Source organism: Hermetia illucens, chromosome 2 (assembly GCF_905115235.1).
Source record: "Hermetia illucens chromosome 2, iHerIll2.2.curated.20191125, whole genome shotgun sequence".
Taxonomy (NCBI): Eukaryota; Metazoa; Arthropoda; class Insecta; order Diptera; family Stratiomyidae; genus Hermetia; species Hermetia illucens.
Window position 1 is genome coordinate 109,753,686 of NC_051850.1, and position 26,912 is coordinate 109,780,597.

At 40.9% G+C, this 26,912-nt stretch overlaps 1 protein-coding gene across 1 annotated transcript; it reads left to right on the forward strand.

Annotated features, from left to right (window-relative positions):
• The first annotated feature begins 9,169 nt into the window (after nucleotides 1–9,169).
• LOC119648530 (serum response factor homolog A-like) lies at nucleotides 9,170–26,651 on the forward strand. Its single transcript, XM_038050297.1, has 2 exons — nucleotides 9,170–9,595; nucleotides 26,568–26,651. The coding sequence occupies exons 1-2, from the start codon at nucleotides 9,170–9,172 to the stop codon at nucleotides 26,649–26,651; spliced, it is 510 nt and encodes a 169-aa protein (XP_037906225.1).
• Nucleotides 26,652–26,912: the final 261 nt, after the last annotated feature.

Below are 26,912 nucleotides of genomic sequence, written 5' to 3' on the forward strand. Positions count from 1 at the left end.
GATAGATACGATCATGATGATGATCACATCCCAATATTCCCTAGGTGCTAAAATTCTCCGGTTTTAGTTTTGACATTTGTTAGAGAGGCGGGAAGCGCGAGAGCTATAAAGTAATCATTTCTTTCACCAACCCATTCTCAGAAACTACCAAACCGAAAAATCTGGCGTATAGCAAGTCAACTACACCTACGGGCTTCAACTCCCCATAACTTTCCGAGACGCCCGCACTCGGCCTCTACTGTCCTCCGCCAAGTGTCATTGGGGTGACCCATTCGTCGGCCATCTTGGGAGAATAGATTTCATTGCTTGGCGTAGACCGCAATGCAATTGCTGCCCCTTTTAAAAGTGTAGCCTATCCAATGCCACTTCCATTTTCCATATACAGTGCATACGAATTTCAGACTTGTGCGTCGACCAAGTTCTTAGTTTGAGATAGTCTCAGACCAACGACATGGCGCAGGCAGGTATTGACGAGGGCTTGGAGCTTTTGGTAACAGTAAAGTTGACTTTCCATGTGCTAGTGCCACATAGCAACACAGAAAGGCACTAGCACAGAACACAAATTGATCTTGGTGTTGAGATAACTGCATTTGCAGATCTTACACAGGGTAACAAAAGCGGATCTTGTGGTGTTAATGCGTCGGGCAACATGTAGTTCTGTTCCACCGTCATCGTCGGCAGAAAAAAACGCTTCCAAGATGTACACATTGATCGACGCCTACGATGCTCTTCTCATTAACGCAGATAGGGAGAGTGCGTTGACCCGACGAGCTCAGACTGTTTTGTTGGTGTTTATCTTCAGTCCAACTCTACTTACCTCTTTATCCAAATCCAGAGCTATTTGGCCAAAGTCCATGACTCGACGAGAGACCAAGTAGATGTCATCAGCTTAGTCGAGGTGTTTAAGGCAAGATGTCATCTTCCCATTGAACTCTCCACGTCCCAGGACAAGGCAACACAAAGAACGCCACCGATAACAAAAAGAAATAATGTCGGTGACAAGATGCAACCTTGGTGGACTTCGCTTTGTACCGCAAAATCGTCCGAGATTATGCGATTGAGATTTTTGGAAACAGCAGATCAGCAGTTACTGCAGGTGCAACGATAAATAAATCTGCAGGAAGACCGTCAAACCCAGCGGCTCTACTCCATTTGAGTGCATTGATTTCCGAAATGATTTCTCTTCTGCTTAGAGTCGGTATCCGCATGTTACGGTGACTAACCATTTCATCCACAAGAGCGAGAACTTCACCGGATTTGATACGGTTAAAAACCGTTGTGAAGTGTTCTTTCCACCTTTTCAGTTGTTTAATGAACAACTGGATGAGAAATCGGCCGTAGTCGTCCTTCACAGGACCATCGAATGATTTGCGACCACATGCAAGCTCCCACGTGATCCGGTATACATTCCTGAAATCATTGCGACCTTCAGAATCTTCGCAATAGAAAATTTCTCTCTTGTCAGAGCCTTTTAACCCTCGTTCATCATTCACTTCTACGACTCTGCTGTCAGCCAAGATCTTATGACGACCTGTGTAGTACCCAATAAAAGTGCACTTTTGGCGGCCCAATGTTCGTCGATATTCTTAGGTGGGTTACTCTGTAAATCTGCTATTTAATCCTACTGTCGAACGACAGCTGGATCATACAGGGGGTCAGCTTAAGAGGTCCCAGCTTTCTAACCCTGCGGGAAGTTCGGAGTGCAATGCACGAGCGAACGTACGCGGCCATCAGATGGTGATTGCTTTCGAGGCCTTCAGATCAAGGATCTTAATTGGTTACGGTCTTCGCAGTAGTCCAATGTTGAGCTTGGGTTAACTGCTTCGCTTGCCAACTTCTCTTTTCTTAGATGTCAGGGCTAGAGAGACCTACCTCCTGTTTATGTGTGGTATGGAGCTCCACCTGTTTGCTGGAAAACTTCTGCACTCAAATATGCTTACACATGAAATACCTGAAACCTTTCATAACTGAAGCGATTCTGGTTTCTGACTTGTTTTATATGTTTTGCAGATAATGCCTTGCTATCAATCGTTAGGCATGGAATTGCCATCCTTAACTTTGAGCATAACTTGATAAACAGGTTGATGTGTTTGGTTTCCTCCATATTTAACCAATTCAGCTGTAATTCCATCGGCCTTTGGCGACTTGTGGTGATTAAGCTGGAGAATTGGACATACCGTTTCTTACATGCTTGGTGATGGTTGTATTTGTCAATCGCCTTCAGTTGGCGGAACACCAACTTACTTATATTCTAGTTGCTGAGTAGTTCGTGAAAATACTAAGCTCATTGCTCCGATATGCCTATACGGTCATAAATTCGATTTCCTTCTTTGTCTTGGCAGAATAAGCATCGAGTCGTAAACATTTCCGGTTAGTAAGGTTACTTCCTGTATTTCTCGAGTTTGCAAATTTCTTAGATTTCCCAGACTTCTTTTTTTGGCTGTGAAGCCACTTCTTAATTGTTGATGCTTCATTCCAAAGGAATCCGGTAGCTATGGTTATGGCGTTATTGCATCAACAGCGCTAAATTCGAATACATTGTTTTGACCTAAATCCGGGAAAGCAGGTATTACATCACTAATATTAAATCTCCTTTGTTCTGCTACATGAGAGTAGTACATGGAATCTATTTTTTCTCGAGAGCACCAAACTTTCATCTTTTCATACCTGTGTAGTGTAATCAGGCTACTCAGACTTAAGACAATAAGAAAAATAGATTTTTTTCGGTATACCGGCCAAGGTAGGTGAGAAGGCGGAATTGGCATATCATATATTAAGGAAGGGCGGTAAATTCAATGCGGATTTTTTTTCTGCACTTCCTGAGCGATACTGTGAGGAGCTCAAATACATTTCAGTAAACCAACAATGGTGGCGCGTAAGCGCTATGACCTATTTAGGGATAGATAGCAACCGAGGTGCTAGAAAGATGCCAGTCATCCATAGAATTAAGTTGCTACCCAAGTACACTTAAATAGTAGCGTACGTTGACTATATATGAATGATGGCATGATTAACGCCTTATGCAAAACTGGCTTTTTTGTTTACCTTCAGTTCAGGACCAAGCAGAAACGAAAATACAAAGCCAAAATTAGAGATAAAGATCGTTCCGCTAAAAGCTACAGCTAGGAGAAGATTTCATTTAGCTCGTGGAAAATCTTGGCAAGGAAGAAGGCAATACACGTTTTCAAAGGGCGTATGTATTCTATGACAAATCCCAATGTCAGTATCAGTATCATCTCTGCTTCGGAACCTTTTGATTGGTATGGGGGGTCCCAAGATACGTTAATTTCTTGCAAAAAAGGCCATTGGTGATATTGACATAGTATATTATCATAGCATAACCGGCCAATAGGCGGACCTAACCAGTGTTGGAAAGTCTTAGAGGAGCAGAAACCTTACCAAAGATCAACAGCTAGGTAACTTATGCACGCTTGATGCGCTACGACTGATGGAGTGAATTTAACCAACTTCGGGCAAAAAAATAGTACAAACTCATGGACACTAATAACATCTACATATAGTAGTTGCAAAACAACTGAAGAAAAGTTATCTCGCAGGAGGAGGGAGGGATCTTGTAGAATCTGTCAATTTGCCAATGATATACATATTTTTTTGATCCTATCTTTTATTTGACTTAAGGGAAGGTTCTTTTAGATTTTTTTTTGCAAAAAACAATTTTTTGGTACATATGTTCAGAACATCTGTACAGAAGGATATTCCGATATGAAACATATTTAGCCAATTTAGCCAAAACATAACTGCACCTACCTGGTAACAAATACGAAAAATAATCAATGCGCCACAAAGTCACCTTACATGGACTATTCGAATAAGAACCCGATGTAAGTACATAACAAGAAACGCGACTACGGAAACCAATAAGTTGAAATTTTTTGGTCTGGCAGTGGTAAATTCACTTCGACCACGGTCCAAATAGATGGAAAGACATTTTCTTGATCCGCCATCTTGAATTTTATTTATCAGACTTCAGGTTCGTAATCAACGACCCCAAAACCCTATAAGAGTTGATACTGCTCATGGTAACTAAACAAACGAGGAAATTGTCCCAAGACAAACACTTTCCAAAAACCCCGAGCACGTTTTCTCGAAACTATAGTTTTTCATGTCCGGATAGCTGAGTGGTTAGCGCACAAGGCTGTCGTACGGAAGGTCTCACTGGTGGCAGTGGGATTTTTAACGTGATTTGACGTTGGATACCAGTCGATTCAGCTGTGAATGAGTACCTGAGTCAAATCAGGGTAATAATCTCGGTCGAGCACAATGCTGACCACATTTCCTCCTACAGTGTACTGTATTGTGTAGTATACCGTTACGGTCTTGAATGAAGTGCTCTAACACGCTTCAAGGCCCTGATCCAATATGGATTTTTGCGCCAAGGATTATTATTATTATAGTTTTCATCATAACTTTAAGCACAGATCTTAACTTATTTGATCCGCTTCACTTCACTCGAAGCCTGCCTGAAAATATATACAGTATGTCAAGAAAATCTTTGCAAAGAAAAAACAGTTATATAGATTTTACTTCGATGTGAAATAAAATGAATAAATGGTAAAATTCTTAAAGTTTAAAAAAGGGAAAATGTTGGTTAGTTTGGCAATCACCTTCTTACACAATAAACACATATACTTTATTTCAAAAGGCAATGTAAATACGCCAAAAGTAATCGTGATCACATTTTCCACTGTCAAAAAATTCTTTGCAAAACACACTGTAATACGTACACGCATGCATATAGCGACAGAATTCTCTAGAATTCTAGATGGTACTATTCGGTATTGCATTGATATGTTTATGTTGCTGCATTCAAAGTGAAATCCGTTTGCAATCGGTTGGATTTTGTTTGATTGTTCATTGAAAATTTTTTAAAGTCAAAATGCCTGGAAGCAGAACACTCGACAATATTATTCAGTTAGTGTATTTTCATTATTGTAAAGGAAAAACTGCAAAGGAGCTTGCGGAAATGTTTTCAGTTAAATTGAGAACCGTTTACAATATAATAAATCGCGCTGAAAAAGAAGATAGGATACATTTACGTTGCTCACAAGGAAGGCCGAATAAGCTTACTCCTAGAGAGGTAAGAAAAATCTTAAGAAAAATCGATGAAAATCCTTACACTTCCACAAGATCGTTGGCTGTTGAACTAGAAAAGGATTGTGGAGTTCAAATCTCACATGAAACAGTGAGAAAAGTACTCTTAGAACATAAATATTCTTCGAGAGTAGCCAGGAAAAAACCGCTGTTATCAACATTTAATATAAATAAAAGATTTTCATTTGCAAAAGAGCATGTTTTATACCCCATCGAATACTGGGATGACGTTATTTTTTGCGATGAGACTAAAATTATGCTCTATTACAATGAGGGCCCAAATAGAGTCTGGAGGAAGCCTCTTGAAGCTTTATGTTATAAAAATATTATACCAACAGTAAAATTCGGGAAATTGTCGGTCACGGTTTGGGGATGCATTTCATCAAGAGGAGTAGGCATATTAAGATTTATTGACGAAACAATGGATAAAGAGTATTATTTAGATATTCTGAAAACAGAATTGGTTCAAAGTGCCACAAAATTTGGTTTTATCGATCCTAGCAATCGTAATAAATTAAATTTCAAACTATACCAAGACAACGACCCTAAACATAAGTCGTATTTGTGTAGATCTTGGGCGCTTTATAATTGTGCGAAAGTTATCGATACACCAGCATACAGCCCGGACTTGAACCCAATCGAAAATTTGTGGGCTCATCTTAAAAAAAGAGTTGCAAGGAGAAGTCCGAAGTCAAAAGAGCAGTTAAAAGCCTTTATTCAGGAGGAATGGGAAAATATACCAAACGAATACGATGTCAAAAAATTGATATCCTCTATGAAAAGGAGACTGCAGGCTGTGCTTGATGCTAAGGGTTTCCATACTAAATATTAAGAATGAAAAATATTAATTTAATTAATTTTTTTATTCACTTTTTTATTCAATAATGTATTTTGCAAAAAATTATTTGACACTGAAAGAAATGTAGTTTTTTATTTGTAACGCTTTCAATCTTTACTCGAAACAAGTTTTATGTTCTTTTATTTGTAAAGTATTAGCTAATATTCCAATAAAACATTACACTTTAAGAAATTACCAAAAAATGTATTATTTTGCTTTTTACCATCTGTCAAACAGAAATATTTCTAGTTATTTTCCGTTTGCAAAGAATTACTTGACATACTGTACTTTTTTGTGTGCTTATACGTAAACCGAGAATAAAAATTGTTAGTTCATAATTTTTATACAAGGTCCAAGTAAAAACAAATGTCCCTTTTTTTTAAATGACCCTAATTTGGTTTATTTTTTTTGTCAAAATTCATTCTAATTTGGTATAAGCCATAGAGAATTTTATAAATTTTAATGACTTTAAATTATTACTGGGTTCAGTTCAATACAAGAGTCTGCAGACTAGAACTTTCCGGACGATGTCGCCATTAAGTAGCCGCCATATTGAATTTTATAGTGGTAAAAATTTCCATGTATTTCACAACAACAACAACAACAAATGAAACTATCAAAACCGGAAGTCTGTATGCCTCCTCATGATCCCACAAGAAATTCTCAAACTTTTCTTTATTTTCGATTGAACCTGAAAGAACATACCCTTAATAATGATGTAACGTTTTCACTCTATAGTTTTCCTTGGATATTTAGGAGAATACTTAGATTGGTCTCGATCAGTTTCTCATACTATTCGCTTCTTTGGGACGATTTTGCTCGCCTGTACTTCGCCTTACGCCTTACGATTCCATTAAATGGGGGAGCTAGAAAATGAATATATCTGAAAATATATTTATTTTGAAACATCAGCCATGCTCAACCGTTTTAATAACGAGTTATAACTTTTTAAGATAATGTCTTGATACATAGTACAGTTATAGACGCTATTCAAATTCATGACATGCAACTTGCTCTTTGAGGAGTGCCTTTTCGTCCATTACATTGGAATTTATTTTCGCCTTGAGCGATCATTTTCGTTTGATAAACGAACGCTATTAAGACTTTATTTACAATTAAACTTTTTAATATGGTTTTTATTTGGGTATAGCCAATTCAACAATTTCATACATTTTTCATAACCATATTCATTAAACCGTACCTTTTCGGTACTTACGACTATTATAGCGCTTAGACCTTGGTTTCAAATTTCACACATTGTTTAGATCTGTATACATAAAACAAATCCAAAAATCCATTATTGTCTTCATCTTTTATTCAAGAAGGTATCAACAAGTACAATTTGTTGTGGTCAACAATAAAACTGGAGTTGAGCGAAAAATTTGAAGATGCTCAGATCTTCTGGGCGCATTATGCACGCTGACCTCAGGGCCAATGTTACAGCTAAACCAAATTAACATTTCCAAAATATTTGCTCTTGAAAACCTTTTCATTGTCCATTACTTTTAATGTAGGTTCAACAGAGTGTTGATGGCTGGTTACAAATGATAAGTCATCAACATACTTTTTTCAAAACTAGGCACATTGTGGTCGGTTAACTGCGATCACAGCGGGTATCTTCTTTCGTTTAATTTTAATATGCCTTCCATAATACCGGAACGGACTTATCGAGGACCGGCTGTAAGTATCTAAAAATGTAGATTTATAATATTTACACTTAACTAGGTAAGAGCCAATATAGAATCTCAAGCTCAGCAAGTAGTTATTAAATATTTTTGGAGGTTTTTTGAGTAAATATCTTCACCATATTTCAAATGATATAAAAGATAGTATTGGAAGTAATTCATTTCAACCTCAGAAGGGGAAAGACCTATAATAAATGTTACATCAAATTAGAGCAGAAACTTGTCCGTCATAGCACACCCTTGAATCGTTATACAAGTCAGTTCGGGAAGGTCATGTCATTATACAAATAAATCATATTGTTAAGTTGAAAGTTACCTCATTGCAACGTAAAGGAACTTATATTTTAAAACTACCGAAACTTTCAGGCAGGATCGCAAAAATCCCTTATTAAAATCGGCTCACTATCTACTAGTCTGGGGCACTTTTCAGTTATACAGTGACGGTGTTGTTCATTATCCATCTCAAAGTAGTTCAAGCCGTACCCGTCGTGACACCCAGCTGCCACTAGTTGCCGTTCTATCTGAGATACAAGGATACCATTTTAAAATGATCCTTCACACAATACCGACATGGAGACGGTCTTGGGTCTCAGCTGATTTTCTCGAATGTCCGTTATTCTCTTTCCTTGCAATGGGGTTCGTGACTGCGAGATCTGAGGTCCTCAGCAACTACTTTTTGACTATAGCCTTTTTGTACCACTTTAATCATAAAGCTCCTCGCGAAACTGTTTTCTAAAAACACAATAAATTAAGAAAATTACTTTGAACACATTTTTTTCTAAATAAATGATCCATAGATTAAAAAAAAAAACATTGACGAAAATAGCAATAATGTTAAAGTAGTAGTTACTTCCTGAAAACTTCCACCAAAAATTAAAATTACACATCTAAATCTTTTTTGAAAGAAATCATATATAATGAAGAACATAAAGATTAAAAATTCATTCGTTTTTTAACAGAAAACATCTTTAAAACCTTTCAGCATGTTTTTTTCCGCCACTGACAAGGTGTCAAGTTTGAAATTGTAAGCCATATATGCTAATGAGTGTCCAGTTTCTTTCACCAAACGTGGGTAAAGGGGAATACGAAGGCTGGAAAGTCACTAGCTGAAAAGTTTGAATGTCTGAGCAATGCTTGTACAGTGTGCGAAATAATTATAGCGGACAGTAATCACTTTTAGGGCTTTACTGTCTGCTTGTCCGCCATTGGAGTTCACTCCGAGCCATCGAAGTGAACAGACGTCGGCGCTGACAGAAAATTAATTCTGAAAATTATTAGTGAGTGTGACAGTGTGGTAGTGCGGGACAAGACCAACAGAGAAGCATACAACTGCAGGGAGAAGCAGATACTCAAGGAAGTATCGTTCTGTTTCGTTATACAGTGCAGCTCAAGATTATTGAGACACTGCATAGCCAAGTGATAAATTTACTAGTGACGTTTTTATCTTTTCAGTGAAGTCCAGGAGGAAGCCACGCAGGACGGGCTTGGGGACAGAATGTCTGCCAAGAGGACGAAGCTGATCCTGCCTGACGAAATGTCATCAGAGGAGGAGGGAGCCATGGGCCCTACATCGGTGGAAGGAAATTCGAGCCTGCTCAGCAAAATTGCAGAGCTCGAACAAGAAAAGGCCGCCATGGCCCAACAATTGGAGTGCCAGCTGGCACTCATAAAACAACTTCAGCAGCAGATGGCTGATCTGCAAGCAATCAACATGGCCGGGAAGCAGCCGGTGCAACAAGAACAACAGCAGCAGCTACTTAACCATCAACGGCATCAACAGCAGCAGCAACGAAAACACCAAAGGCAGGAACAGCAGCAACAGCAACGACAACAACAGCAGCAGCCAGAAGAAGATGACGGCATGTGCCTGGAAGTCATCCTTCAGGAGGAGGAAGGAAACCCCTTCAACTTTGTTCAACGAAGAAAGAAGTCGAATAGAAAGAAGGTTAGTGCGACTATTGTAAGTGCCCCACCAACCACCCCAAAATCCTCTCCCCAAGCAGCCACCCCTAAGAAACCCAAAATTCCAGCGATAACTGGGTACAGGCTAAATGTACCGCAGTTCCTACGACTCATTAAAGAGAAAGGGTTGAAAGCAACCCTGAAGAACACGAGGGCTGACAAGACCCTCATCTTCGCCGAGACGGTAGAAGACCATGCTGCAATTTTCGCTCTCATAAGAGAGAAAGGGCTTCACGCCACCACCAGCACCCCACCGACTCTTAGAACAAAGTCGCTGGTTATTCGCGGTCTCCACAGGGAGACAGATCCAGCAGACATATTGCGGGAACTCAATGAAGATTACCCGCAAATAAAACTGAAAACTGTGGCCAATTTAATTACGCGTGCAGATAAGCTTCTGCACAGCCAGAACCCGGCACTTCCGATGAGGTCTCAATCGGGACTTTTCATAGCCACCTTCGAGCCCTCCCAAGAGCTCAGTGAAGTACAAAAAATTAAATATATACTTCACCAGAAGATTTCGCTTGAGAAAGTCAAGCCAATTGAAGAAGTGCAGTGCTACAACTGCCAGAACTTCGGCCACATTGCCCCTAACTGCTCCATTGTGCACAGGTGCGTGAAGTGCGCAAAGAAACACGTTCGCGGGGAATGCCCCACACCATCGGCGGAGGCGCCGCATTGCTGCAATTGCGGCCAGACCGGACATCCTGCCAACTACCGCGGATGCCCGGCATACAAAGATATGGTTGCCAGAAGGGAAGCTGGCAGGGCGCGAAAAAATGCTGAAACGGCGAGGACCAAGCAAACGGTGACACAGATGTCACAAAGCTTGTCCCGGCCAGGTGTATCGTACGCCCAAGCAGCTAGGAATACTCTTCCTAGAGCTGCACCTCAAGCTCCACAAGGCAACAAACTGGCCTTCAAGAACTTGGTCGAAAGCCTCGCTTCCGCCCAAACCAATGAGCAAAGGCAGATTGCCGCAATCCAATTATTAATGAACTTATGGAGTTAAATATAGTCACATTTAACTCCGCGTCCCTGGTCTCACACGCCCAACGTGCCACTGCCCAAGCGTTGGTTGATACTCTGAAAGCAGACATATTTTGCGTTTCGGAGACCCACCTAAACCACAGACATAATGTCAATTTCACCGGATATACCACTATTCGGCATAACAGCAACACGGGCGCTGCCCTTCTAGTCAAAAAAGACTACCATTTTGAAGAAGTCGTCATCGAGGGCTTACTAGTCTGTTCCGCTGCAGCGGCAATAGTTAAAACTACCGATAATAAACGGATTTTGGTAGTTTCCGTTTATTTCAAATACAATTCCCCAAGTAAGCAACTGGGCCATGACTTAAAAGTCTTGGGCGATCTCCAGTTAAAATCAAAATATCTTATCTTCGGTGGCGACTTTAACTCACGGCACAAATCCTGGGGCGATAAGGCAGAAAATTTAAATGGGAAAACCCTGTATAACTGGATCCACGACCCTTTCACGCCAGCCAACCTTGAGGTGGTCTCGCCGGATTCGCCGACAAGACCCGCTAGTCAATCCATCATTGACTTTTTCCTGCTGTCTGATGAAACCAAGCAAAGTTTTCAGGTAACTTCCTGTAAAACCTTGCCAGGCATGTCCGACCATTTTGCAGTTGAACTCAAAATGGCCTCAACTTCACAACTGCAGAAGCGAGTTAAGATAACCATCAGGTCATTCGCCCACACTGATTGGGACAAATTCAAGTCAGATTTAGCACCAAGGCTGAACTTGAAGAAACTCGCTACAGATCGCAATCTGTCGGACAAAGAAATCGACGAAGCAATCATTTTGGCCACGGACGCCATCAATACTGCTACACGCAGAAATACCAGGCTTATCAAAGTCGATGAGTTTGTATACAACAAACTCCCGCATGATATCATGCTACATATGAAGGTCAGACAGATTTGGCGCAGGAACCTCAAGCGCAACTTCCATAAAAATGGAAATAAAGTTAATGCTGAATACAAAGCATTGCTCTCCCGGATTAATTGCCTGAGTACAATTATCCGGGAAATGGTGGCGCAATTCCGCAATAAAGAATTAACCCGTAATCTCGCAGATATTAAGCCCGGGCCAGATATGTTTCAACATATAAATAGGCTAGCGGGGAAAAATAAGTCCCGTAATTTCGTTCTTACCAGGAACAAGGAACCAATCTGCGGAGACGCCAGAAAGGCGCAAGTCCTTGCGGAATCATTTGAGTCTCAGCTCAATACCCCTCCGCCTCAAAGTAACCCGGCAATAGTGTCGATGGTTGAAACAACTATCGCCGACTTTGTCTCTAGGCATTCAAATAGATTAGTAACATTCTCCCAAACGAACTCCTCCGTAAAACCAACGGATTCGCAACAATTTCTGAGTTTATCACAGCTCACCGACTTGACCTCAAGCCTAAACGGTAAAAAATCAGCCGGACCTGACGAAATTCCTAATTACGTAATTAGGCAACTTCCCCGAGTCTCCATCAAATTTTTGCTGGCAGTATTTAATAACTGCATAAATAATGGCTATTTTCCCACCACCTGGAAAGTAGCTAAAATAATTGCGATCCGGAAAAAAGGCTTCTCTACTGAGCCTAACAACTTTAGACCCGTTTCATTATTATCCAATTTAGGCAAACTCTTTGAGAGAGCATGGACAATCGGGCTAGTCCAATATTGCAACCTCAAAGAGATTATACCGAACCATCAGTTCGGGTTCCGCAGCAAGCACGGAACTCAACATGCACTTAGCTACCTTCACGACACCGTCGTAGCAAGACTTAACGTCAATAATAAACCGACCGTAGCATGTGCATTAGACTTAGAAAAGGCCTTTGACTCCGTATGGGTAAACGGACTAATCTACAAACTGATAGATCTTGAGTTCCCAATTCCGATCATTAGAATTGCACTAAGCTTCTTCGAAGATAGGTATTTCTACGTCAGTGTGGGGAATGAATTCTCCGATCTCTTGTCGGTAACATCGGGAGTACCGCAAGGATCCATTTCTGGACCCACCTTTTATAATATCTTCACGGCTGACGTCCCAACTCCTGAGACCGGCACCGAACTCATTCAATATGCCGATGATACACTCATCTTCGCTTCAAGCCTCCACCCCAACAGGGCAGCCAAAGCGGTCGAGAGGTATTTGAAAGACCTTGGTAAATATTACCTGGCATGGGGCATTAAGATTAATGAGGCCAAAACGCAATTCTGCACCTTCCGGAGGAAAGCTAGATACCTAGGTTCTAGAGGAATCCATAGAAAAGCTACACGCTTGAAAATGAAGATCGGAAACACTATAGTGAGCAATTCCCAGACCATCAAGTACTTAGGAGTTAAACTTCACGAACTCCTTAAGTTCAAGCCACATCTTGAGCTCGCTATCGGTAAGGCACGCGGTGCATTCAGTAGGATCTACTTTCTTCTTCGAAAGAAGGTAGGACTCAGCACCAAGGCCAAACTGACTCTCTACAAGACCCTGATCAGACCCATTATCTGCTATGGAGCGCCCACGTGGATCACTTGCTCCACCCGAACCATGTCCAAATGTGAGGCATTCGAACGCCGGATATTAAGATACTGCACTGGTCTTTCCTATAATTGGAAAACCAAGAAGGTTGGAAAAAACGCCGAGGTATATCGGCGCGCCAAGGTACAACCTCTTCGAGAATTCGTTCTCAACTTGGTGGAACGGTTCTTCGAAAGAACGGAGAACCATCCAAATCCACTAATCCGGCAACTCCACCAACAGGGTAGCACCTTCCCATTGGCCAACTACCTAAGGCCCTGCCAAATAGTGAGCGAAGCTCTTAAACCCGCCATCCTTTCCCTATATGATTCTCCCTGCCTGGTAGGGGTACATCGAGGCTAAGCACAAGACATGTAATGTGCTATTGTATATAGTAGGCTAAGTATTTATTGTTAGATTAAGTTAGATTAAGTTTAGACTTAGTTAGTTTTAAGTATTTTAAGTAAGTAAGTAATGCCTTCTGGCGCTTTTAGTGCAAGCGCAGTCTTTTAAATAGTTCAGTTGAATACAAATAATTGTGAAGATATATGTATTAAAATTAATACAAGTAAAGTAATAATTTACTCAGAAGGTCGGGTAGGCCAAACAATTGTAATAGCCACCCATTGAAATAAAGTTAAGTTAGTTAAGCTTAATATCTAAGCTAGAAAGTAATTAATAATGTATTAGAAGTAAGTCACTATGGTAAATAAAAAACTTAAACTTAAACTTGTCCGCCCGTTTGTCTGCCTAGCACACATACTATCTCAAAACAGGTTAATCCTATTGATTCGAAACGGTGGATTCCCTCGCATGCAATGAGTGATGTAGTTTTAGTTCTTCTGAAAAGGGCCAACCTGTTCAAGGATCCATTGTTAGAAACTACCCAACGTACCTGCCAAATTCGCGATTCACGATACTGTCAAATTTGGTGGAAATCGCACTATTTTTAACGGAGGTCAAAGGTGTCACAAGCAATGTGCAAATTTCTTCCATCCTAAAACTTTGGATGTCAGTGTCATACTAAAGTGAATGGTCTGATAAACTAGGACAAATGAGCATTCAAATATCCTTATATAAACAATACACAAAACCTTTCATACCTGCAGGGTTCACCTTCCGGTTTCCCAAATTGTTTGTTGTTATTTGATCGATTATTCCGTTCGTAATTGGGAAAAATGGAATATCACTGCAAAATGAACTCGTCTAACTTAATGAATATGAATACCGGGTCTAGAAATATGCGATCGCAGCGTCATGTGATGCAGCGCTCATTGTTTGCATAGTGTTCGAGGTGCAGTGCGAAAAACAACCGGTGTCCGGGCTAGGCCTGCCTTAATAGTCCACCAATTAGGTATCCTTAAAAGCTGTCTAGCCTCCTGACCTACGTCATCGCTCCATCTAAGGCAGGGTCTGCCTCGTCTTCTTTTTCTACCATAGATATTGCCCTTATAGACTTACCGGGCTGGATCATTCTCATCAATAAGGATTAAGTGACCCGCCCACCGTAACCTATTGAGCCGGATTTTAGCCACAACCGAACGGTCATGGTATCGCTCATAGATTTCGTCGTTATGTAGGCTACGGAATCGTCCATCCTCATGTAGGGGGCCAAAAATTCTTCGGAGGATTCTTCTCTCGAACGCGGCCAAGAGTTCGCAATTTTTCTTGCTAAGAACCCAACTCTCCGAGGAATACATGAGGACTGGCAAGATCATAGTCTTGTGCAGTAAGAGCTTTGACCCTATGGTGAGACATTTCGAGCGGAGCAGTTTTGTAAGCTTAGTACTTTCCGCAACTGATATTAGTTTAGTCGTCAATTGAAAAGTGCGCGAGTGAGGAGTCAAAGTCTACGCACTTAAAGTGAGATAGGACTCGTTTCGGAAACTACCCCACTTAAAAATTCGACAAAAATCAGGGTGGTGCGCTTAGATGAAATCTAGGCATCAAAATATGTCCCATTCCGATATCTGCTCAAATAAACTTATTAATAGTATATTACCAACTTTTAGAAATTTACTGAAAAACCCCTCTTAAATTCATCCTAAGACTTCCGAATTTTGTATCAGCATAGAGGACAATGTTTCGTATATACGCGCTGATTTCATCATCATTGCAGGTAAGTAGACTCTAGACAATTTTGTAAAATAAATCCTAAAGATTATGAAAAAAATAACTAACCTGGTCGTCTACCGAAACTTGATGAGAGAGCGAAGAGACAAATAGATGGTCTTAGGGTAAACAAGAAAATATAATAGTTGATAGAAAATTCGTCAGCTTTTCGCTTTATCAGTGACAATAAGACGTATTCAATAAATTTAGAGCAGAAAAGATCATATCAAATATCCCCCGGCCTCAATAACGATCTGAGGCAAGAGAAGCAAGAATCGAGACTGTGATCCGTCGTGGATCTTCCCTCTCGATAGCATCAAATTTAGTGGAAAGGTGGTGGATGAGGATGATCCAGCCCGGAAAGTCTATAAGGGCAATATCTATGGTAGGAAAAGAAGACGAGGCAGACCATGCCTAAGATGGAGCGATGGTGTAGGTCAGGACGCCAGACAGCTTTCAATGATATCGAATTGGTGGACCTCGGCGCAAAACCGGGATGTCTGGAGTTCCTTATTAAGGCAGGCCTAGACCGGATACCGGTTGTTGCGCCGTTGATGATGATGATAGTCATGCGGGGTATCAAATTTCCTGGTTGGTACTTTCTAAAGCCGGCCTTAGTTTTGACATTTGCTGCAACGGTGAAGAGTGCGGGGGGGGGGGGGGTTGAAAGTGATCATTTCCTTAACGGACCCATTCTCTTCCAAAAATTTGGAAAAAATCACAAGGCTATCACTATATGGTACCTAGGCTCCAAAACACCTGTGGTGTCAATGGTTATAACGGTTTCAGAGAAAAAGAAAAGACGGACAGTGTTTAAGAAGGCGCTATATGCAATGCGGAAATGAAGTTCATGCAACTTAATTTTAACCATTGCCAAGCAGCACAGAATTTGCTTAGCCAGAGTATATATGAAGATAAGGTCGACGTCGACCTGCAATTCAGCGTATGGACAAGCGACAAGAACGAAAAAGCTGCAATTTGGCCCTTTGGAAATCGTTCTAAAAAAAAAAACAAATGGGAATGCGGAAAATGGATTTACTCGAGCTAAGCTAGCGGGAATATATATCTATAGTGGCTACGCTGCGCCAGGCCTTACACAGGATGAGTACAAATCGCTGGTCGAAAGATTAGTCAGAGATGCAGAATCGCAGCATCCGAAAATTATAGCTGGCGATTTCAATGCTTGGGCTGAAGAATGGGGCAGTCTTGAAACAAACACAAGAGGGCACATACTTCTTCAAGTTTTCTCGCGCACTACGCGCATAGCGGCCATCAAGCGATTGTCTTTCAAATGAGACGCACCATTAGACCAAAGCAACGCCGAACTTTGGATATAGGATAGACTTCTGAAAAGCTCGACGAAGATACATTTTAGGAGGTATTACTGCAAGGCACAAGTTTGTCGGGCAATGCACAGATTCTGAAGCAGACTGGGACCCTTGGGGTGGTGCATACAAGATAGTTATAGCATCAATCAAGGGAAAGCGTTGCCCACCGATTACATGTCCTAAGTCGCTGAACGACATAATAAATATCCTACTCCCTCAGAATATTAATGACGGCCTTCCAAGCGCTCAAATCAACCCGATGAAGTACCAGAGATAAGCGACGAAGGGGTTTTGGAAGCGGCCAAGAACATCAAACTCAACAAAGTTCCCGACTTGATACTCATCCCGACGTACCTTATACCTATTGTTCTTGAGTTTCTAATAGAAAGGCGGTTTTGTTACGACTCACATGAGGGTCCTAAAGAATATCGAACAACCTGTGGTGTACCAGTCCTCGGCCGTTTATTGTGGAACATTATGTATAACGCAGTGTTAACGTTGCGTCTCTCTGGCGGTGTCACCTCTATTAGATTCGCAGATGATATCGAAATTACAATCGTGGCAAGACACGTTGAAGACATCGAAATATATGCCAAAGAAGCAATATGGCAGATAAAGTCGTGGTTGCAAAATGCTGGACTATCACTCACAGAGCAGAAAACAGAGTTAGTACTGTCACTAAGCCCAGGAAGAATACGTCTATAAAGATTAAAGTCGGAGACGAAATTATTGAATCCCAGCCTACTCTCAAATATCTCAGGGTGATTTTCGATCAGAAGTTGAACTTCAAACAACATTTGCAATATGCAGCTACAAAAGCGTCTAATATTAACCCGTTGATCGCTAGGATGCTACTAATATAGGAGGCCCAAGAAAAAGCCGTCGACAACTCATTTCAAGAGTTATTACTTCGGTGTTATTGTACGCAACACCTGTGTGGGCAACTGTATTAGGTAATATTAACAGCAGAAGAAGAATAGCAGCGACTTATCGACTTAGTGTCCTTCGAACATGCTGCGCTTATCGAACGACATCCGACAACGGAAAATGTATAGTAGTTCGGATGATGCCTATCGATATCTTGGCGACTGCAGCCCTACGGATTCGCGAAGCTGGTGAACCTAACGCGGCTCGGCGACAGTGGGCAAGGGATCTACCACTGGTAAAATGGCAAAAACGATGGGACGAAAGCCAGAAAGGACGCTGGACTCATAGGTTGATACCGAATGTTGAAGACTGGACCAAGCGGAGGCATGGTAACGTGGGCTATGATTTGCCGTAGTTTTTGGGCGGACATGGTGCTTATCGAAGATACCTCCACCAATTTGGCCATGATGATTCTCCGAATTGCCCGATTTTCGAGTGCGTAACGGAGGATGCGGCGCATATACTTTACTAGAAAACGGAAATTGAATCGGTAGTCAGTATCCACTTATCAGCGGAACACATAGTGTTGAGTTTGACTGCGTTATGGAAATTGTTAAGTTCGACTGAGGTATGGAAAGCGGTAGAACAAGCAACAAAGAATATTCACGGAGTGCTACGCCAGGAGGAGTTTAGAAGGAAGAAAGAGAGGCAGAGGATCACCATCTCGAATCACAGTTAAATACTAATGCAGCCCCGCGACGTAATACCATAAGGCAGTCCGGCGGGGAGAGTAGATGGAGAAGGAAGTAGTTTTAGTGGGTAAAAGTCCCACATAACCACGCAGAAGTCAGCAGTAGCTTTTGAAACTTTCCACCTAGCATTAAGAAGAAGACACAGACAGACAGTCAGTAAACCGATTTTAATATGGTTTTGCTTTACATAAATGCCTTAAAAAACTTTTGAATAAAACCCATTTAGTTACAAATTTTTATTCTTGCCCGGGATATGTATTTTGTTCGGATTGTACTTTTATTATTATTTTTTGTTTTGTTTTATTTATTTATTTAATAAAATAAATATTATGTAATACGTTTATGTCCTCATTGCATAAACAATAAACAACAGGGAAATGAATTAAAGGATTTTGTAATAAATAAAATTTGTTACTGTGCGGTATAACATATTATGCGCACTGTACATGATATCTGGCGCTGAAAAGACTCTTCACGTCGATATGTGTTCAAATAAAGTTACATATAATATAGCTCATAACATGGAAAGGGGAAAGTTTGTTGGAAATCTTACTATTATTAGCAAGGCTATACTCAATCATGGTTACCAACTTGAGACATACACAAAACATATCTATTATGAGCTTACATACAGATGGAACTATCGTGCACATAAATATTCTTATATAAGAAATACACCAGACTTTTCATACCTGGAACTTCTAGTTTCTGATTTGTCTTCAATAGATTTGAAATCTTCGAAAGGCTCCTAGCGCAAACTGCTGACGTGAGTGTGATGTGTATAACTCGTCACTGGAAGATCAGCGTCTACGTGCTAAGCGACGCTTGTGCACCCTTCCATTGCTCATCTCGCGGAATAGTCGTTACATATGTCGATTTCAGGTCGGCTAGAAATTATGCTATTACTTCCGTGTTATTATCGCTAATCTTGTCTTTACACCGATCTCTTTTTGAAGGTTCGTTACAAATGCCATACTGTTCTGACTTTACCAGCATACTTTTTTTTCTAACTTGGGCAAGCTGGACATGCTGTCAAATAGTCATGCCCAAATTTGTATGGGTATTTGCGCCTTCGTGACCATGATTAACCCACATATTTGTGTAAAACAAAACCTTATTAAAATCGATTCGATGTCTGTCTGTCTGTCTGTCACACGCATTTTTCTCCAAAACGGCTAAACCGATCCGAACGATATTTGGTGGACAGATGGGAACTATAAAATCCCACGCATACAGCGAGTGGCATAAATTTAGGTGGAGTTTAAAGGGGGGCTCCCCATACATGCAAAGGGGGGATTCAAAAATTTTTTTCACCGGATATAGTTGTGTAGGGTATCAAATGAAAGGTCCCGATTTGTGCTTTCCGAAACTGACATTAGTTTTGGCATAAGTTGCAAAGTGCGTGAGTAAGGAGTCAAAATGTACGCACTTGAAGTGAGACAGGACTCATTTTCGGAAACTACCCAACCTAAAAATCCGAAAAAAATCTAGACCCCAAAATATGTCCCATACCGATATCTGCTTAAATAAACTTACTAATAGTATATTACTACCTTTTAGAAGTTTACTGAAAAACCCCCTTTAAATCCATCCTAGGACCGAATTTTGTACCAGCATAGAGGACAATATTTCGTATACATGTGCTAAATTTCATGGAAATCTGGCAATTAACGCCAAAGTTATAGCAGTTCAAACTTAGCAATTTCGCGCGAGTTTACTGCTTCCAAAGCCATGCAAATCAGATGCTGACGTCATAATTACCCGGAATAATTGACATTCGCGTGGAATATTAAAGTCACATTTATGAAGAATCTATTTATCTGCAGCCCTTTTTAAGGTTTTGTGTAAAACACTTATGTGAAATCTAATCTTCGAGAGATGTCCCATTCCGGTATCTGCTCAAAAAATTTACTAATAGTATATTGTCAACTTTTAGAAATAGACCAAAAAACTCCCCTTAAGTTCATCCTAAGTGTACTAAATTTTGCACCGACATAGAGGACAGCCTCGTGCATACACATGCCAAGTTCCATGAAAATCCAACTATTAGTGTCAAAGTTATAGAAGTTCGAACTTATCAATTTCGTTCTAATTAACAGCATCCTAAGCCATACAAATAAGATGCTGTAGTCATAATTAACGAGAATAATTGAAATTCGAGTGAAATATTAAAATTCCATTCAAGAAGAATCTAATTCTCCCTAGCCCTTTTTTATATTTGATGCTGGTTAAATTGTTTTCATTCGCTAAGAATATTAAACTCAGAGCGTGAAGCGTATGAGGGTGACCATTATCAACACAGGGCTTTCCATCAAATGATTTATTTAAATCGCTTTCTAGAAAATAGAGGACAATGGAATTTTTAGCTATATTACACGGAGCTGTCGTGCACTCGTCGCTCCTCACATCTTTTTCTTTTTCTTCAGCCTTCAGTTCACAAGCGGGGTCGGCTCGTGATGATCGGTTTCGTCATTTTATTTTATCAAATGCCTCATTAGGATGTAATCTGATCAATACTGGTTGTTGAATTCTCGTTAGCGTGAATTACGTGACCACACCATCGAAAACGCCTCTCTTGTGTTTTTCCACGATCGATGCAAACCTATATCGATCGCGGATATTCTCATTTCAGACGTAATCAAAACGTGTTACGCCACCAGTGCAATGCAACATCTTCGTCCCCATTACCGCAAGACGCCGTTCATTCTCCTTTATAGTCGGCCAACACTCAGAACTATAGAGAGTGGCAGACGGACGACATTGCAGTAGACTTTAGATTTGGGAAGTGTGCTGATACGTCGATCACAAAGAACACCAGTTGGGGAATGCCACTTTATCCAGGTTGCATTAATGCGTGAAACAATTTCATTGCGCAGTTCTCCATTGGCTGATAGCATTGACTCGAGATATTTAAATCGCTGAGTTCTGGCAATGGCAGTAACTTGCCCTTCGAGATATTTAAATCGCTCAGTTCTGGCAATGGCAGTAATCTGCCCAGAACTGAGCGATTTCAATATCTCGGGTCAATGCTATAAGCCAATGGAGAACGTTATGCTCCTCACATAGGGAAACACAAAACCTTTTATACCTGAAGCGTCAAGCTTCGGGTTTCCCGACTTGTTTTTTGTTTATAGAGGTGGAAAGCATCGAAAGATGCAGTGTGGGCTTTAACCCACTAAAATCCCCTCTCCTCACCCGCTATGCCCCACAGGACTATCTAGACACATTACATCGTGGGGCGGGGTGGGGCCCTACTGGCATAATTTTTCCCTCCCTGCCGCTTTTTCTTAAGCGCTCTAACCTTAGAAGCTCCTCCTAAATACAGCTTATGGTGCCATTGCATTCCACGCTCTCTCTCTTCTCGTTGTTAATCTGCGGCATTATGGTCACTGCGTGCTTTCCAACTATATATTGTTCGCATTTTGCCAGCCAAAATATCAATGGGCGCCATTTCCGCGGCTACGAAAGCTGCTTCGTCTGAGGTTGTTCGGAATGCGCTAGCGAATCTTAACGAACTCAGGGGATATACTGAAGATAATTGTCTCCTACGCGCACATTACGAACATTAAGGGCTTTTCTCCAAACTGGTGCTGAACACATTAAAGTGGATGAACACACTCTGGCTAACAACAGCCTCATCGATGGTTTTGGCCCTCCAATATTGGGCATCATGCTAGTTAATGCAGCTACAACGTTCGTTTCTTTCTCGCCCGCGTAGCGCAAGTGTTTCTTGAAGGTCAATCGATGATCAAGCATAACGCCGAGGTATTTGATGAAAGGCTTGGACTCCATCTACGCTGTCATGAGAATTTCTTTGTGTTTACGGCTGCTGACTTATACAGCCTCAGATTTGCGTTCCGCCAACTCTAATCCATGTGATGCCAACCAATCGATGATCAGCCTAACCGATGCCATCTGCATCTGTGATGCCAACCAATCGATGATCAGCCTAATCGATGCCATCTGCATAGTCAATAAGGGTAGCTTCCCGTGGGAGTTTGATGCGCATCATGTTCTAGTGCAGTGGGCCCAGTACTGATTCTTGAGGCACTCCGCCGGTTATCAAACATTCAACTGGGCCGACGTGCCATGGAGGAGCTTCCTATCCACGAAATAATCCCTGACGGTTAGCTGAATATAGTTGGGCGCAAGGATGGCTTAAGGATGTTATAATATTCTGCCATTGCGCTGAATTGAAAGCATTCCTCACGTCGAGGGAGATGATGACAAAGTATTTTTTGATACCGCCCTGTCTGTCTGCCTGTCTGTTGCAACCAATTCACTCGGTAACAACTGAAACAATTGTCATGAAATTTGGTGAGAATGTGTGGTCTTTTTGTCCTTAACATGCAGCAAATGGCACCATTTTGTGTTACATTCGAAAGAGAGGTATAATTTTTTTTTCACAGAGTATTCTCATGTGGGGTATCAAATGAAAGGGTTAATTAGTACTTTCCGAAACTGACCTTATTCCTTATATTAGATGAAACTTAGGGGAGTGATGGTTCAATGTGCGCCCTAAAAAGTGAAACGTTCTCAGAACCTATCGAACCGAAAAATCTGGAAAAAATCATTGTGATTGCATCTGTACGAAATCTAGGCCTCAAAATACATGCCGTTGCGATATCTGAACAAATAAAGTTAATAATAGTATATCACCATGAAATCCCCCTTAAGTTCATCCTTGAAGTACAGAATTCGCCAAGAGTATAGCTGATAATAGGACATAATTATAAATTATTGCATTTCATGTAAACTTATTACACTCTGGGACGTGTATGACGCCATCATCATATGCATAAAGTGAACTTATTTACATGAAAGGCGGGGTCCATAGAGACACATTGGCTTCTCCTTTTTAGGTTTTTTTTTAACTATTTAAATATCAGTACCAATTACTGATAAAAGGCAAGTGTGTGTATACGTACATGCTAATGAAATTTAAGGGTAGTGTTCAATATGATGGACTTGTATGTACGTATATGTACTTTCGTGCACAGAGTAAAGTGAAAATGCATTAGATCAATTTTGTGCATAATATTTACGTGTTTAATAGGTATGTACATATATACTGTTTGGCAATATATGACGGAATATTTTGCGCTCTTGTGTGTATGTATGAATAGAAAAAGGTTCATAGAGGTTCATGCGCGGAGCTTCCGGTATTCCGACTTGTTTCACTATGTTTTGTATTATTCATAATGATAAGCGATATTTTGATTGTATTCATCACATCCAACATGACCACTACACAGTACTTTTTTGACTCCGCGTGCTATCTCTCACTTTCTATAGCAAAGATCATGTCTGCATACTACAGAATCATCGGTGGGTGGTCTTCTGAAATCCAAACTGTATACTAGAAAGAGATTTTTCACTTTCAAATGTCACTAGCAATCTGTTACTAATCCTTGGACCTTGTGAATCGTATTTAGAAGGTGTATTGGATGACATTATGAGTGATATCCAGGTGGCTTGTTTTTTGGTAACAAAACCATATAAGCATATTTGATCTCGGCACCAGCAATCACAGCGATGCTCTATGTTCTATAAATTGACTGCTCTGATTACTTCAATCAGCGGGTTCGATCATTGCTGGAGCAATATTCCTGGAGATTCCCTTTAGCTTCATTGTACACGTTTTGAAAGCATCTGGTCATGCAAAATTATTTAGTAGGGAGATGGTAAAGGCAGACAATTGCTTCTCCTTATGACTGCAGGCCTCCTGCAACCGTAGCAGCTAAAAGAACCTCTACTTTTTGGCATGGGGTCATAAGTCGCCAGGAACCGATGGAATTACAGCCGAATTTATTAAATATGGAGACAACCAATTACACTAAGCGGTTCATCAACTTATGCCCAAGGTAAGAGGCATTATCTTCCCCATACATAAAAAGGGAGATATCACGCAGTGCAGCAATTATAGAGGTGTGTTATTGTTGAGTACCATCCATAAGATATTTGCCGCTATTCTGGTTGGCCGGATAGCCCCATATGTCCGGAAAATCATCGGCCTACACCGGAAAGGTTTCACTTCTGGCAAATCGAAATGTACAAACTACCTTCGTCAAGATCGAGCAGGCGACGTAAGAAGTTTCATTGGGGCACACTTGCCTAATTCAATTTGGAACGAGGAGCTTCGTCCATTTAACGGTGAGTTATCCGAAGACGTGTTGATTAAAAGGCGTAGGTTGCCGTGGATGAAGTCACTCAGGGGTTTTAACTCCGTTGCTGGCTACGCCATGCTGTGAAACCTACTACAGTAGAATCCCAATAATTCGTAACGTCAAGAGACTGACGATTTGGTACAAAATATCGGGATTACCGGTTATCATGAGTATTAAATAAATAAAATTAGCTCTGGCGTGTGGCCCTCCACATTTAGCGAATTCCGCTGTAATCCCTTATGCCTCTTACAATTTGTTATTCTTAAGTCGATTGTACGGACCATTTCTTGCATGGTTGGTGGTGGATTTCCTTGTCTTCAGTTGAAAAGACCTCTCAGTTACCGATGTTCTGGTTGGTGAGCAAATCATCAAAATACTCAGCGTATCGCTCCAATATGCCGATTGTTATTGTTTGTTTTATTTAAGCTATGGGAGCTGACGTATCGCTTGAATATGAGCTACGTCTTTATTTAGCTCTTAAAAGCTTCATACCAGGGGCAAACTTCGAGGGTTCATTAAACTGTCTTGTATAAGCTATACTTCTTCGACTCTGTAGTTGCCTCTATTAGTGCATGATCTTTGATGGGACATTTCAAAATCTGCTTTGCAAGGCAGAGGGCACAGTAGTCCGCTTATGTTTCCGAAGCTAATAACACCTGAATGCTGCTATATAACATAAAACAGCCGCTACTCTGAAAGATACCAGACCTCGTCCAGCATATTTGTTGCAATGGTGTGAGCACATTTCGCGAAAAAATTGCAGATTGTTTGTTCTTTTTCTTTCCCGTGTTCCTCGTTGTGTAGCCAATCCAATTCGAGGCTTCTTCCATTACTAAGTGGCAGGTAGTTATTTTCGGTATGCTTGTCAGCCCTACACCAATCAGTAACCTGAAGGTGTAATTGTTTTCAGGCACCGGAGACTTGCCTTTATCTTTGTTCGTCCGCAGGTATTTTGTCTGAACTCCCAGCCATCCTCACGTGGAGGTGACAAAACGGTTTGCTAACCGATATATTGGTATTGGTTCAGCAGGCGTTTCTCAGGTTTTATAATTAATTGGGCGACCACCCGCCCGTCCGGATAGCTGAGTGGTTAGAGCACTAGGCTGTCATACGGAAGGTCGCGGTTGAAATCTCACTGGTGGCAGTGGAATTTGTATCGTGATTTGACATCGGACACCAGTCGACTCAGCTGTGAATGAGTACCTGAGTCAAATCAGGGTAATAATCTCGGGCGGGCGCAATGCTGACCACATTGCCTCCTAGTGTACTGTTACGGTCTTGAATGAGGTGCTCTAACACACTTCAAGGCCCTGATCCAACATGGATTGTTGTGCCAACGATTATTATTATTATTATGTGGCGCTTCCTTTTGACACTTGACACTAGAGTAAGTGCAAAGTTAAGTTGCGAATTACCTAAAATTGAAAGGTCAATGAAATTTCAAGTCCCAACAGTAAACCCAACAAACTTCAAGTTCTTGAATTCGATTGCATTCTACATGGTGGGAAATATCAGTACCTACATGCACATATAATTTATTACCAACAATTAGCTGGAATTTCGTCAAGTGCTAGTCTCATTTTCCGAACATAACATGGGTTTTGAATTGCTCATTCAACTCGGCAATGAATGAATAACGATCGCTTTAATGTGGGAAAACCCCATCCAAAATGAGTTCAATCGACCGGTGCAGCACTCACTACTCATTTTTGTTCAATTACATTCCAGCACACCATTTGCCAGTGCATATTTTTGGAATCTTTTGAATTCTTCATTCAAAATTAATGACAATCTCGGCATTTTCCCGCGATGATTGATCAATGCACGGGAGAATGGTGTCGCGGAGGAGACCCGGCTTGCGGTTTGAAGAAAGAGGCTTTGTGCCGTGCAGATTGGCGCTTGATACTTGATGTAATGTCATAATCTAAGTGAATAGTAAGTGCTTAACCTTTGTTTCATCACCCAAACGAGATCAACGAAAGTATCGCACTGAGCGCTTAGACGAGAGATACTAACTGATGCTGTACGAGCGACTCTACAAATTCACCGCAAAGGTAAGTGCGTGTGAATTGTGCGCGGATTTGAATTTGAATTGAATCCCACACTCCAAATGGGCTCAGATATTGTCAAATGAGACTAATGGTCGTACAATTGCAATTCGAATCAAAATCTTCTGCGTAATTGGTTGCATTTTGTAACTTTTTCAGAATAGAAAAGATTTGAAGACTTGCAGAGTTACAAATACAACAATAATTCAAGGTGAATTGTGCGCTTTTGTTGTGGGGACGTAATTTACTAACGGCGATTTCTTAAAGAAATAGGTCTACATATTGGAAGGATAGGACGATAGTGCTTTATTCAAAGTTGGTTTGAATAAAGAATAAATACCAGCGGATGGAGAAAGCACATTTAATGTTAGTGAAAATGTGGATTTAGTGCATCTTATTGTGATCCTCGACAATGCTGTCGGGAGCCGGGTTGTCTTTTTATTACTGACGGTAACAAATTTAGTGACTTTTGAATTTGTCATGTCAGTACCTTTTTACATTTAC